Below are 15,850 nucleotides of genomic sequence, written 5' to 3' on the forward strand. Positions count from 1 at the left end.
ATAAATGATGAATTGATGAGGGGGCGAGTGGAGGCACTACCCTGAATAAACTGAAACTAGTATAAAAGCAGTAGTCATGGAAAGAGCGAGGACAAAGTCAAACCGTAAAGATTCAGGAGCTTCCATGTGATGCAGAAATCAACTTCCATAACATTTGAAGAATTTTGTGAAAGACTTTTAAGGGTATATGTTGAATGCGGTGTCTTCTTTTAGCTTATGTCTTAGTTACATTAAGTATGTCCACATTTATTTGTGTATGTTTTATTGAGTTTTTATCGTTGTACATCATATGAGCCCGTCCTTCCTTCTCTTTTTTCTTCCTTCTTCCTGCTACTTTTCTTCACATTTCCATTGATCTCTGTCCCCCCCTATCCAACTGTCCCCTTGGCTCATGGGGAAGACAGATTGGCTCTGCTGAGATTTTTGAACCCAGAAACCCACAGACACATTGATGCTGTTAACCAGGTACCTGCCTGTTTGCCAGGTCGGATGACTGACTGCCCCGTTAACTTGGCTTCCCCTTGTTACAGAATGTAACATGCAAGAGGAATGGGATGGAAGGACAAGGAGGGTGGTCATGAGGCGTATGGGGTGGATAAGAGTAGGCTTTCATGCTCATATACTGTATGCACATGCATCAGTTTTACTCCTAGTGAAATGCAGTATGTAACCACATGAATTGTGATCAGATAGAATATAAAGGTTGAGATTTATTTGGGATCACTTTTCTGTTGGAAATAATTGTTGTGCCCTGTGTGGTAGGAGTTTGAGAAGCGATGTCAGACAGATAGGACACAGCTGAAATGTGCCAAGGTGGTTGGCTTTCTTAACGAAGAGTCTTGCTGTAATGATTTACTGTAGCTCAAGTAAAAGAGGTCACACGCGTGCATAAGCACATACACATGCTCGCATCTCTCAGTGTCACGGCTTCCTCTGGGATGCTGTTTCAGTGAAAGGTGCCAGCATGCTCAGCCAAGCTCCTAATAAGAGCCAAACAGTTGGGGGACTGAGGAGGAAGAAACGAAAGGAGAGGTAAGGTGGGAGGAAAGGGGGGTCAGAGTGGAAGGTAAGAGGAGCAAAGAGCTGTCAACCTCCAGGAACATGCAGAACTCAGTGTCTGTGTGAAGCAGTCAGCTACTAGCTGCACTGACCAGCAGACAGTCGTGTAGACCTGACAGGTGTTTGGTTATTTGCTGCTGCCCTTATTTTTACTGCATAAAATAATACTTTCACCAGGAGCAACGATTCTAAATTTGACCTCTCCACGTTGAACACAAACAAGGCCCGTCACCCTTTCTCTCCTGGAGCAGGGCCTAATAGATCTAACCCACAGAAGCCTAGTGAGCCTATTTGAGGAATGTACCAAAACTGTGTCCTATTGACTGGCACTCACAGTCACACCGTGGTGGACAAGCAGCCTAATGATGTCTGAAATACCAGAACAACTGCTATGATATGCTGTGATAATTGCTACCCTCCTGTCCACAGTACAAATAAATGTGGAATCGGTGGGCAAACACATTAATATGGAAATGTCTACATTAATTTGGAGCATGGTCTAAATTATTCAGTAATTAAGCCACTGCAAATTTACACAAACTTTCCCCTGGATGACTGGAGAGAATAGTTAGGAGCTAGGAACAGCCATGCAGAGGGATTTGAAATATGTGACCACGTGATGTTTGGTCTCATTCCTTCAAATAATAAAATGGTGTATTGCACGAACTCACAACTGGCCCACAAAACACACACAATAATGCATATACAACCCCAACCCTGAGAGTTATTTTGCAATACAAATATTATTGGTAATTTCTAGACATGGGTACTGTAGAAGATCTAGATGCCTCTAATGCCACCATAATCACCACCAGCACCAAACAAAATAATGAAATGTCATTTTTCAATAATGGACACATTCATATTTAAAATCAAACAACACCCCACAAGATCATGTTCTGATACCACTCTCACATCTGTTCATTTCGTGTGAAACTGGATCCAGTAAACAACTAGCTCAGCTTAGCACAAAGATGAAAACAGGAGGACATAGCTACCCTTGCTAGCTGGCTCTGTGCAACTGCAAACGTACCAACATCTGCCTACAACACCGCTAAAACTCATTGCTTATCACATTATGTCTCATTTGTTTAAGTGTGAAAATGGAAAGTTGTGAGCAGGATTTGTGTGGGACTCTTTTTGCCAGGTTTCATGTATAAACTCACTGAACTATTCCTTTAAGTGTGAGTCATATTGTGTTGTCCCGTACTTTGCATGCATGACATGAATTCACGTCCGTTTGTTACGCCTATAGAATTGTATGTGTCTTACCCATAAATTGTAAATCAGCAGCATTAGTCATTGAGCTTTATGCACCATTAACTCTGATTTTGCCAAACTCTTCGTTGAGATATCAAAACATGAAATCTCCAGTCATCCCTCTCCACCACTTTCCCTCCACCTTCTATATTTGGACTCTTTATGTGGTGATTTAGGAAAAGGCCCTTTGTGCCCTCTGATATGCTGGGCTTATCATTGCTTGGAATTGGAGTTGTACACCATGGTGTGTTTGAAGTTTTGTGTCCCTTTTAAATGCTCGTGTGTGTGTGTGTGTGTGTGTGTGTGTGTGTGTGTGTGTGTGTGTGTGTGTGTGTGTGTGTGTGTGTGTGTGTGTGTGTGTGTGTGTGTGTGTGTGTGTGTGTGTGTGTGTGTGTGTGTATGTGCGGAAGCAAGAAAAAGCGTGTCAACTCGTGTAACTATGAATGTCCGTTCAAAGGGCTGTCACAGATCTGTCCGAGGCCCTTTGATCAGGCGTTCTATGACTCGCCTGCTCTCGGCAGCCTTCGAGATGGGAGGGTGTGCTCTGGTTGGGAAATGAGACTGGTTTGATATGGTCAAGACTTTGCTTTTTTACCCACATGCTCATACAAACAGAACGCATCAACGCACTTAAATTTGCATTTAAACATTTGGAAAATGTGTTGCTGCAGCGTACAACAGTGGAAATTCATTCAAATGTGATACATCCAGACTTTCAGTTTCCAAGTATGAAATCAAAATGTCATTACAAGAATAGAAAGTTCTCTAAGAAAATCAATAAAGAGCTAGCTTTAAGTTGTATAAGGTTTAAGGTTAAACGTTGGAGAGTTAATTTAGTCATTCTTACAAATACAACACTGCATGTACAGTATATTTTGGTCTGCCTTGAACACAGCAGATGAAGAGTAAACGCTACCATCTCATGTTTACTTTGAAATAGATTTGCATATTTTTGTCCTTGCTGCTTTCGTGATCGTCTTGTAGCTTTTTAGTGGATATCCATTTGTATTGAGATGGATCTCAGGTAGGGTCTAATACTGAGTGGCATCACCGCGCCACACGGACATACTGTAGATCTGACGCTGAGTTGATCTGACAATAGAATGGATCATTGTAGCGGCTAGTAAGTCAGAAGGTAGAGCATAATCCCTTCTGTCAAGTCTCTGTCTCGTCAATATTCAAATCCAGCCAGCTGTCCAATGGCTGTCAGTTACAATCTCCCTCCGGCTTATGGCCCAGCACAGGCACATATCTAAATTGAATTGGATGTTTGCTTCTCGGTGGAAATCGAGTCAAACAAATGACCCCCCTGCCCTGTATTGTGAACTTGTCATTTACCCCAGCTGAACTAGATTCTAATGTACAACATCCATTACCAACAACTAATGTATCTTTGTTGCTTTTTTTTTAAATATAACTTCTAATTTTGTCATATAAAGTTGTTTGTGTCCTTTTACTCTGCATGAGTGACTGCAAGTTTTCGGGTTTTTTTTTTTTTTTAACTTAACACAAGGATCACTGTAGATTAAGATAAAACTTTGACAAATTTGTCACGAATTGTGACTTTGCTTGCTGAACAAATAATCGGATTCAGTTAAGATTAATATTGTGTCATGAAACCAACTTTCAAAAACTTTCTGCCACCTCTTCATAGTCCTCCGTGTTCTCGTGTGGAATGATTTTTCCCAAAATATGTATTTCCCTGTCACGAGTGTACACTGCAGTGCTGTCTGTAGAACTACAAGACCGGGGGGAAAAAAGGCAATAGAATAAAATGAGATGGTATGGACTTTATATGGTTTCAGGTCTAAAGAAGACATGCTGTGCACATCCTTATATGCACATCCTTCCACCAACCTCTCTACAGTCATCCACCTTTAGCCATCACCTTTAAACACCTAGCCTTAAACTCTGAACTCTGATATCTGCTTGAATTTTGAAAACCTATTCTGGTCAAGTAGCAGTTGTTGAAAAGGTTTACCAATCTTTGGTAAGTCCAGTTTCCACTGGGCAGACTGCTTACTCGCTGCTGTCTCATAGCTACATTTCAGTTTCTCACCGAAGTTGTCAACCATCCTCATTTGGGTTTTTTTTTTTTTGGAGACACAGTGTCTGAGACACTCCTGTCAGTTGCAGCCCCACAGCCCCTGATGTGAATTGCTAAAGAAGTTTTATTTTTACATACAAATCTTCTCAAATTCAACTTTCACACTCGTTCCAGATTCTAACCCCAAATTAGATATTTGAGGCATGTGACCAGAAGGCAAAATGATGCCTGCTCAATGCAAGTACCATGACTCCAAAGGTCTACAACTTAAAGTGGATCTCACAAGAGTCAAAATGATAGAGGACATTTAACCATAGCCTTTTTCTCTCGCCATGCCTCTCTCTTCTTCAGCGCCTCTCTTCCCACTTCTCTGACACATGTCGCCCTGGCGTGCATGGAAAGGCCTGACCTTTGGAAAGTTTAGCACTTTAAATATTTAGGCTTGGGTTATGATGGATCCTCCAGGCCCTGCGGCAATGTGCAAAGCCTCTGATTAGGGCTGCTGTCAGAGTCATTTAGCTGAGTGTCTGGCTGTCGGTGGCGCTCTCTGTTTGACAAGCGAGCCTTTTAAACAAACAGAGGTCCCAGTGGCAGCGCAGGCAGGGCACCCAGTGCAGCACAAACACCCAGCACTGAGAGAAACCACTCAGCCCGCTGACAGCTGCAGAAGAAACCACTGGCCACTGTCTCTCGTGGTCCTTCAGGCGCTCTGTCTTTTTGCTCACTCACTTTCTTTCAGAGACTATACTTGTACCTCTGCCTGTTTTATTTGGCTGCTTATCATTTTTCTTGCTTTTTTTTTTTTTCTGTTTAACACTTCTTGGCGATGTATTTTTTTCCTCCCCTGCCAGAGTTTGCATCTCCTTTTTGTTATATTTCTGCCAAAGTCAACCATCAAAGTTTAATCTGTATTGTGTTTTGAGTAAGATTTAGTAAGGAAGCTGACTGCCTGATGATCTCCGAGCAAGGCTTATGCTCTTAATTTGTTGAACATCACTACTGATTATCAGCTGAAAATCGGGATGGATGCTTTCTGCTTTGTGCCTGCATCATCCCATGATTAGGACAGCTTACATTGATGTTCACATTGAAATATATCTGAGCCAGCCTTTTCATCTCACTCTGAGACAATCTCCCGTGGCATCAATCCTGTAAATATATGAGTCTTAATATGTGTGTCCTATTCTGTATTCAGAAGAAGAGCCAAGTCAGCAGCTCCAGTATTAATGCATGAGAAATGAGCAGAGCCCATAAGAATTAAAGGGTAAGACTCCCCTTATTAAGATGTAAATTCCGGGGGAAAACTTGCCGAAATGAGGATACAGGGAAGTTACTGTCAACTTTAGCCTACTTATGCATTTCTAAGAAGCATTGTTGTGTTGTGGTTGTTGGAATTAGATACACACAACGAAGCACCTTGTGTATTTATTAGCTCATTTTCAGCACGAGATCAACCAGGCTCAACGAATACGCAACCTATACTTTACGGAACAATTTACACTTTTGGCAACATTATCTAGTGACAGTTTACATGGCAACTATCGTGGTAATTCAATCTCTCTCTGTGTGTGCTCCCTTTTTTTCTGTCTCTCTCTACCTCTGTCTCATTTCAAATTTGCACTTAACACCTTCCTGGGGAAAGGCTTCTCATTCATCAACAGTGTTTGTCCCAGTGACAAGCAGGGCGCCTCCTGCATATCAATATCAGCTAAGACAATGCTGAGCCTGTAACCTTCAGCTAAATGTCATTCTGCTTAATCCTATTTGAAAATTAAACATTGAAAAACCTTTAGCGTACCTTCCTGTCTTCCTTCCTCTCACGCTCTCTCCTTTATTGGCTGCCATTCCTCCAGCTCTCCATTCTCCCTTGCTCTCTTCCTGTTCTTGTTTTGCACACTGTGACATTTGTATTGTTTTGTTGGTGTGAGTATTTGTATCTCTTAAGGGTTATTTGCTGAAACAGATTTTGATTTTATGTAGCTGAAAAAATAATACAAGGATAACTTGCCGACCCGTGGTAGTCATCTACTTTGACTTTTCCCTTTGTTCTCTATCTTTTTTGAGAGACAGTCCACTCACACAGTGAGGGATGTAAAGAGAGAGAGTGAAACAAAAATTACCCTGTAAAACAGAGAAACTAGTGGCTAAAGATGTATGTGGAGGGAGAATGCCATCACATGAAAGGAAGCCTTTCTGTCAAAGCATATTTACATAAACAGATCATTCTCTTACAGAAGGTAATTACTGCACTCACAGTGGTTGGAAAATGGAGAAAGAGGATGTCTGATTTGTCGAGAAACACGCAATGACAGAGGCTGAAACTTCATCAAAGTGCATTGAGAGGCCTGCTCCTTAGTATGCATGAAACACATTCATGATATACTCAGCGTTTTACCCCCTCTTCCTCCTTACACGCATACATGCCTCACCCACATGCACAAAGCGCAACTATATGGTACATGTTTGACGATACAGTGAGAAATTGGAGGGGAGGGGGGGGGGCAGGATAAAAGGAGACACACAGATTGCAATGAAAATGCAATCATTTGCAGTCAGACAGATATAATTCTTCTTTGGAGGGAGTGTGATGCAGCGGCTCAAAGACAGCCTTCAGCCAACTCTCCATATGGATTTGATTGACCACAGTCACTCGTCAAGGGATCCAATTGAAATACTGAGAGTGAATTACAACGTGACTACCCTTGATGTCTTCATATTGAAGCACTCCATCCACTTTGTAGCTTGAAGATTTAGAAAATGTGATGGGGAGACATACTGAAGAGGCGGGTTAAAGAAGATAGAGAAGCAACATGACATGTGGCGCAATTTCCTCCATAAAAATTAGTCACCCAAACAGTGATGGTTCCACAGTTGTTATAACATGACTTAACAACAGTAAAAATCAGGTTGACAGAAACGGGAAGATTAAATTTTAAAGAGAGACAAACATCTGTTCTCTTTAATTTCCCTTTCCTCTTTTACTGTTTCCTAGAGCATCTCTTGAGTGCCCATTCTGTGTGTGTGTGACCTGCAGTGTTTACGTTCGTGTGATTGCAAAACTGTATGTCTGACACAGCAGCAGAGATTGCCATGATACTGACCCACACAGCATGAAAAAAGAAAGAGAAGAAGACTCCCGTGTGAGAACTTAAAGTGTGGCTTGTGAAGCCTTGGCGGTCTGTAGTTTGTGTATTTTGGACAGACCTGTCTGACTCAGAATCAAGCCGAATTGCAGGAAGCGACATCCTTTCTTCCCTCAGTACAAGATTTAAACAGAAGAGTGATACTGAGACACAAACACACCTAACCATCATTTTGTTGGTGTACTGATTTTCTGTTGCAACAATCCTCATCCATCAACATTTGGACAAGACGCATTCAGTAGGGTTCTGCTTAGTGTGTTTTCATTTAACCCTGAGTGACAAATCTGATGTCATGTGTCTCGATTCTTTCCAGGTGGGAGATGCAGGAAGGTGCAGAGCTGGAAGATGGAGAGAAAGCAATGGTGGAAGAACTCCAGACAGCCTTTTTTGTTTGCTGCTGCAATCAGGAACAACAGGACCCTCCTGAAACTGATGAGACACCGGCAGAGCAGACCCGGGGGGAAACACAACCATCTGATAAAAGTGATGCCCAATAACAGGCCACGCAGTTGGAGTTTTTATAATGTTGTAAATGTTTGCTTGTAATATGCACTTGCTCTCAAGGTAGTAGCATTTGTGTATGTGTGGGTGTGTGTATTTTGCACATTTTGTTGGTATGATTGGGTTTGTACATGTACTTTATGCTGCAAATTTGCATATCTGTGTGCATAAGAACATGAGAGAGAGGACAAGAAACGGAAAGAGTGTGAGAGATGGTGCCTCCCTCTTTATGCACACACCTCAGACAAACTCTCTGTGCTTTCCAATGCTGCATCAGATGCATTTCATCTTTTTGGAGCACATCTGCAGAAATCAGTTCTGGGAAATGGAGAGCCTGGATTTGTTTGCCTGGGACAAGATGGGACTGTGTGATCATTGTAGGCAGTTGAAGTTTTTTTTGAGACAGTGAGTGTAAAGACATTGGTGTCAGCATACTTTCTCCTGGTTCCTGAAAGAAAACATCAAATACTCTGGTTGGGAAGGAAGATGATGTATGTTTTGATTACAGTGTGTCCCAAAAATCTGCCCCACTATGAAATAACAGTCAATATTTTGTGCAAACTGAGAAAACACTTATTTTATGTGTAACATGATTGCTCAGTATATTTTTCCAAATGTGTCCATATTTTGTTATTCATGAGATGGAATGTTTTAGAATTAAACATGAAAATAAAAGCTTGTTCCTACTTCCCAATGAATATTCTTCTTCTGACATGTGATCAGCATGTGATCTTTTTGCAGTCAATAATTTAAGATGGTGTATGACTATAAAATGAGTTCTATGTTTTTGAATGCATTCATCACATGTTTTCCCTATTATATCTCATGTTCAAATGAGGATTTAACTACTCTAATGGTGCTCTTTTCATCAAGAAGAATACAATTTCAGCTCATAAAGGCTAGTGCACATAGCAATTCCTTTGAGAAAGTAGGAAAACATTTCCTGCTCCAGAGAGATGTTTCTTTCCTTAACTAGATTTTCGATGCAAATGTAGCAAGATTATGATCGCCAAACCTCTTAAAGAAAACAAAAGACAGCAAAACGTTCAGCAACTGAATTCTGCTTTTGTCACTGAAGAAAGGCTAAACAGCAACAAAACACCATTAGTCTTTTCTAAATGTACTGTATTTAATGTGACAATAAAACTGTTTTAGTTTGGTATTGCAAAAAAAAATAGGTATTTGCTGAGCCAAACTGGTCTTTTATGATAACTGTTTTCTGGGAAGAAAACAACAAACAAAAGCTTTCATCTCCTTTTTTCCCTCTCCCTACCTCTCAGAGTAAAGACCTACTCACATATCCATTTTATTTCCATTGTACACAGGTGATAGACTGAGAAGACATCTGTCAGTAAAGCTGACAATTCATAACAAAGCATTACAAAAAAAAAAAATATTCTATTATGCATATTTTGGGGGTATTATCAAATCTATTGAATCCCAGACTTAATGATAACATGTCTATACAGAATTGATTATTCTCAGTATAATGTATTGTCCATAGGAAATGCTCACAGCAGAAACATGTTGGTTTTGTTTGCATGTTCATCCACTGATGGCATTTAGAGAGCAACATGGTAGCATGACAGGAAGACCATCTTACAGATGAAGCACTCTGGTGTCCAATGGCAAGTCCCAGTCCCTCATCTTTGGGTTGTCAAGTTAAATTAAATAAAAATCTTAAACTGCCGTGAACAATGTATTGGTTTTAATGCTCTGCTCTTTTTAGGGGTCCAAGCAGCGTAGCTGCGACGAACCCCCTTGTTTGTGTTCCGATTCTTCTTCTTCTTTTCTCCGCTAAAAGTGATCAGGCAGAAAAATCCATTGGGTGAAAACTCACCAAATTTGGCATGTAGGTTGCAAATTGCTCCCACTACTCAGACGCTACTTGACCTAACGGTGGCGCTGTAACAAAACTTGTCCTAGACCGTTGGGCCAATGATGAAAATCAGGATTTAAAAAAAAAAGTCATGACAAAGGGGGGGCTTAAACCCTAACTTTCCTTATGAGAGGCAACAGTGCTAACCACTGCACCACCACTTATCCTGGATCCTTTGATTCATTGCAACTCATAACTCCACCGTCCACAAATATTCATTCAAATGTGACCAAAATGCGGTGATATTAAATATCTTCGACCACAAACTTTATCCCCCAAAATCCCATTAATACATTTTAATGCTATAGCATGACTTTTTTTTTTTTTTTTTTATCATATTTCGGATGACATGCTGTAGTGCGACTGCATCAGGGTGTCCCCGTGCAGCATCCCCAGGGCTCTGCCTTAGGAAACAGTATAAATTATCTCCTAAGAGTAACAACTTCAACTCCAAGAGACCCTCCAGATGTGGGACTTACATCTTAAGTCTACCAAGGAGGCTGTATATAAACAGCAAATGACATAAAGTAAAGCCGTAGGCATCTGATTCAGGTGAACAGGATGAGGCAGAATGTTTTTAGTAAGTCACCTGTGGCACAGTATCAGTATCAGTCTGGCAGGTCTAGTTTCAATCAAACTAGCTTCCTTTCACTTTGAATATGCTGTAACACACTCTTAACAATCTCACTCTGTCAGTTTTGTAAGGGCAGTTTAAATGCTTCCACGACAACAGCTTCTACTTGGAGGACAATGATATCCTTGTACCAGAGGTGGAGAATCAAACAGAAGGTGTTTCCAACACCATGAATTTGATGCTTAGGGTAAATTGGAGATTTACAAAACATGTCATTCTTTTATAAGGGCTGCTTCTGTCCAGACCTTGTCCTTTATTATTATATTCGTTATATTATTATATCAAAATAATAACAGTTTTTTCTGTTTGAGAGAGACAAATCAAGTTCAATTTAAAAAATACAACATTCCAGGCAAAAAAAAAATCCTGCATTAAAAATGTTACTTCAGTAAAAATATGGTCAGCAAACTAGTGAAAGCATATAAACTAAAAGCAACACCTATTTTGCAAAAATGTAGTTATATTTATCACACATAGTACTGCGCAAAAGTTTGAGGCTCTTTAGATGTTTAGATTCTTATCCATACCACAATACCAGCATAGAGTTCATCTGATCGGTCCCTGAGTCATTCTGCATCAGGTCAACGACTCCAAACATATACTGCCAAAGCCATAAAGAACTAGCTTCAGTGAGTCCTGCAACAGATGGTGTGGTCCCCACGCAGCTCTGATCTCCACACCACTGAGTCAGTCTGAGATTATCTGAAGAAACAGAAGCAAGTTGAGACAATGTAAATACACATAAGAAATGTTTGGAACCAGATGCCTGCCAAGTACCTTGAAAAACTGTGCTCGAAGTGTAAGCTTACCAGTGTGAAGGTCACACCAAATAATGATTTGATTGAGGTTGTTTTTCTGCCTTGTGCACTTTGCATGAAGTGAACTGATAAATAAAAAATTGTTTATGGCATTGTTTTTTCCAAACATCACCACTTGAGTTGAGGTGCCTAAAATCTTTGCACAGCAGTCTATATTGTTAGAGTATGATCACTTGTGCAAGATAGATAGATGGAGTGAATGGAGTGGACTAAATAGACTAAAAAAAAAAAAAAAAAAGTACAGTTTTTCCATCTGAAATGCAGTTGTAAATTAGTGTAAAGCAGCATACATGTTTAACTTCTGCATATATATTTCCAACACTGACAAAATCACGCACGAGAAAACATCTGCACACGCGGCGGCAGCTGCCGTGCTACTGTGTCTTTAAATATCTCTTCCAGTCCGTTGCCCCGGTAACCCGGAAGCCTCACGCACTACATGCTGCACAGCTCAGAGTCCTTCCTGTTTTAGGAATTTCAAGGAAGCAGCAGCAAGTGGACAGTCGCGTTTACTGATGGTGCGTGAGTCGAACAAAAAGCATGCATCTACTGAAAACAGCAGATCTCCTTCGAGCCTCTCTGTGTCGCTGGGTTGAGATGAGTGTTTGAGGAAAACACGAAGATCCTACTGTACCTGCTCGCAGTGTCTCAATGTACAGCCATTGCACATGTCCCGAGAGTTCTTCTTAAGAGTACGAAACACTAAAACAGATGTTGGTTGTTGTGGAGAAAATGACGGAGCAGTTTAAAGTGTGAAACTGATTTATTTTACTGGGTTTAAAGCCAGAGTAATTTCGCTATGTTTGCACAGTTAACTCTGTTGCTGCACGTGTGCAAAGTAGGAAGCATATGCCTGCTGCCATACTAACAGTTACAAGTTGTGGAGCATTACTGTTAAATAGTCGACTTAACTGTTTATGTCTTGCGTTATTGCAGTGTAAATCAACAGTGCTTTATTTTTTTATTTTTTTCTCCACAAGGCTAGAAGCTTGTAGCCTGTACAGGAAGCAGGCTCGAAAGTAAAGTTCAATGTTTTGGCCTACTGCCACCTTAAAGGTGCAGCAAGCTTTGACGCAATTGCCATTATAGCCTTAAGAGGCGATTCAGTCTCTTGGCAGCGAGAAAGGCATGTTAAAATATGACATAACACAGCAATGACGATATCTAGTTCCCAGATTTACCCTTTTGAATTCCTGTGTGACAGGATTCGTCTCAGTGATCTGTGGGAGGGGAACACCCATGCTCTCTTATCTCTGTGCTGCCATACCAGCCCTGTACATATCGTGGATCGCCATGGCCCAAGTTGCTGGCCAAGAGGACAGAGAGAAAACCACAGCACTCAAAGGTGAATTAGTAAAGAAAAAAGAAAGTTAGTGGGTTACTTGTAAAACAGAGAAAAGACCCCAAGTTTTCCACCTATCTTGATCTGAGTTGGGGCAAGCACACCAGCATTGCACACTTATCTTATACCGTTGACACACACAAATGAGTGAGTTCTGCTTCCTCAATCTACATTTTTATGAAGCAACGTGCAATCAGCTCACTCTGAATGTATGTCTTTAAAATGTATGCAGTCTATCTGACTAAATAAGAAACATTTTTACTTTTGTTTATTGAACTGAAAACTATACTTACCACCTCATGTTTGGATGTTTACAGTCGTTGGCATATGGAATATGTGACAAAGGACACAAACTATTCCATTTATCCTTGAGTCAAAACTTATTCACCCACCCTCTCAGCAGTTGTGTGATTTTTGTTTTTTCTTCACAATTCCTCTTCCTTTCTACTTCAGTGCAAGGATGCGCAGACATTTTTTTGATTCTGTTGTTATTTGATGTGAATTCACTTTTTTCTTCCGGTTATGCCACTTTAGGCAAGCACTGAGGACTTTGACATGAAGCATTTGTTGTAACTTCATTACATGGGAATTTATAAAGTAAAATATAAGTGATTCTGCAACATATTCTGAGGTTGGAGTGATTGAGATTATGAAATGAACATTTGAATCTTACATTGTTGGGTGAATATCAGCCATTGCTCTTGTCACTAAGTTGATCTCTCCCTTAATTTTCCTCTTTTTTTCCACAGATTTGCTGTCAAGAATTGACTTAGATGAACTGATGAAGAAAGATGAACCTCCTTTTACTTTCCCCAAAACACTGGAGGAGTTTGAATACGCCTTCAATGAATGTACGTACATACATTTAGTCTTTAAAGCATAAGTGTACTGTTAAAGTTCCTTGCCTTGCCCAGTTACACACAAAATCTGCCACTTTAACATATTCACCAAACCCCATGAAGTCTAAGTGACACTGCTGACAAACTACCTCACAAACACCGTAGCTAAGGTGAATACAAACTTAAATTTTGCCACTGTATTGGGGGCCCAAACCTCGTGAAGCCTGGGTATAAACTGCAGGGAACATGAGCTAGTGTGAGTGACCTCTCATCTATCGCAGACGTTTCATTCTGGCTGATGACCCTTTAAAATGAAGCAGCGTCTGTCTGGAACTTCTTGTTACAGTCCCGATAAGATCCGCCAATTAGTGATTTCCCCTTAAAACATATGCGGGTGGATCAGAAAGATCAGAGAATGTGAATGTCAAAGAAAACCGACTTGATTACACTGCTGACCTGATGCACCTATTTTGGTTTTGGATAGTGATGTTCTGCCCCTCCGAAATGTGAATGTCATTCAAAACACCTCTCCAGGCTCATTGCATCATTGCCATAGGCTTTAACATGGATCATGTCCACTGAGAAATCAGGGACGCATCTGGACCACTGCCCACAAAACCTTGTGTAACGCTAATTTTGATTAAGTGACAAAACTTCGAGCACTTACTCGCAAAGCTTGTAGCTTCTTTGTACTTCGTGCATGATGCGGTGCTTTCTATATTTGTACCAACCAGCCCTCAGGTTGTGAACTACTTCTCATTATATTTTTTTCTATTGTTTTGTATTTCTCAGTAATGTAGCACAATGTTAACAATATTATTTATTACATTTTATGTCAGCCTTGGAAATTAAACAGTTTTCTGATACCCCCCAAAAAATACATATTTAAACATTTAAATTAATCTAACAAACGTGCGATAACTGGTCGACTATTGGTTTGAACTAAGGACTATTGGTCGACTAAGAGACTGTTTATTCATGTACAGCCCTAGTTTTTGAATTCATGAAATGAAACTGTCTCTGCTGTCACTTGGGACCTTTTGGGAGTCTATAGTACATGTGTGTCAGTCAACAGTGACAGCATGGAGAGCTGAACCCAGTGTGGTGTGGGTCCAGATGACATAAAAGTCTCTTTAGGATTCTCTTGGCTTGCTTTAATCAAACCAGGTGGAGAGAAGGAGGAAGAGTTGGAAAGGTAGTGGTGCTGGTGATTTTGGCTCTTTGTATTCCCCTGTAGTCTCTTCCTCTCTCTTTCTTACCCCCTCTGTTCTCTGTCAGTGTCTCTACTGGCTGTCTGGCTGGCTGAGTGGGGGACATGTTGTGTACTCTACGGCCCGTCAGTAACCTACTCAGCCTTGCCCTCTGCCTGACGGAGCATTTGCATAACCTCGCTGTGCCTAAGAACAGAGACATGGAGACTTAGCTTCCCACCCGCCGCCATGAAACACCTACCAACCACCCTGCCCCACCCTCAAGTCCCAGCTCAGTCTACCATGGAGGCAGGAACACATTCAGAGGCTCTCCATCTTCTCTTCCTCATGCTCCTGTCGCCCCTCATCCCTCTTCTCTCCCTTCCTCTGTATTTCTTCATTTCTGATTTCTGCCCCTGTCTCACTCAAAACCTTCAACCGAAACACAGTTTCCTCACACACACACACACACACACACACACACACACGCACACACGCACACACACAGGCATACACACCCCCTCCAATATGTATGTGTTGTCAATTTCTACTCAGGCCTGTTTCTGAAGGTTAGCATTTCTATTAAAGCCATCGTGGCCCTCAGGCAATGTCTCTAGTATGACAACTCACAGTCGCTCTGGCTTACAGGCATTTCTCTAGCTACACCCAGGCTACCTTAGCCCGAGACAGGTGGAACAAAAATGTTAATTTCACCATGTAATGATGTGAATACAGAAGAGGCTGTGTACAATAGTTTGCAGGTATCTTAATCACTGAAGATGATGGCTTCATCTCGCTAGCCCTGCGGTTTTCCATTACTGGAAATCCAAGGTTATGTACACCTAATTAAGCGGCCAAATTGAGAACAGAATGCTAATTATGACAGAAAAAGAGGAGAAAAGTTGAGAAAATGTTATTCCTTTGAGAGGATGTGTTGGGGGAGCCGGTGGAGCTGATCACCCCCCAGCCCATACACACACTCGCACACACACACACACACACACACTGCACCTTTCTTCTCTCCCTTCCTCATGCACAGACATACACACACACACACACACACACACACACACACACACACACACACACACACACACACACACACACACACACACACACACACACACACACACACACA

The 15,850-nt window shown here is 41.1% G+C and overlaps 2 protein-coding genes and 1 long non-coding RNA gene across 6 annotated transcripts in view; 2 read left to right on the forward strand and 1 right to left on the reverse strand.

The window, feature by feature from the left end:
* kiaa0825 (KIAA0825 ortholog) overlaps positions 1-9,699 on the forward strand; it is a 117,555-nt gene extending 107,856 nt beyond the window's left edge. For both annotated transcript variants that reach the window (XM_069699876.1, XM_069699877.1), the window contains exon 23: positions 7,823-9,699. In XM_069699876.1, coding sequence (XP_069555977.1) covers positions 7,823-8,006 — 184 coding nt within the window. In that variant the 3' untranslated portion in view covers positions 8,007-9,699. The remainder of the gene's footprint in view (positions 1-7,822) is intronic.
* An 870-nt stretch (positions 9,700-10,569) lies between these two features.
* The window catches only part of LOC138621687 (uncharacterized), a 32,134-nt gene continuing 26,853 nt past the window's right edge, over positions 10,570-15,850 (reverse strand). Inside the window, exon 3 of the long non-coding RNA XR_011310954.1 lies at positions 10,570-11,225. This is a non-coding gene — a long non-coding RNA (uncharacterized lncRNA). The remainder of the gene's footprint in view (positions 11,226-15,850) is intronic.
* The window catches only part of arb2a (ARB2 cotranscriptional regulator A), a 149,535-nt gene continuing 145,507 nt past the window's right edge, over positions 11,823-15,850 (forward strand). The window contains exons 1-3 of one of the 3 annotated variants that reach the window (XM_069699914.1): positions 11,823-11,859; positions 12,546-12,686; positions 13,433-13,534. In XM_069699914.1, the coding sequence (XP_069556015.1) occupies positions 12,581-12,686; positions 13,433-13,534 (208 nt within the window). In that variant the 5' untranslated portion in view covers positions 11,823-11,859; positions 12,546-12,580. The other 2 variants (XM_069699913.1, XM_069699915.1) reach the window with 2 other exon arrangements.

The sequence above is a fragment of the Brachyistius frenatus genome, unplaced genomic scaffold (genome assembly GCF_029030835.1).
Source record: "Brachyistius frenatus isolate BFR_SWC_R1_liver_20210118 unplaced genomic scaffold, ASM2903083v1 Contig_31, whole genome shotgun sequence".
NCBI lineage: Eukaryota > Metazoa > Chordata > Actinopteri > Embiotocidae > Brachyistius > Brachyistius frenatus.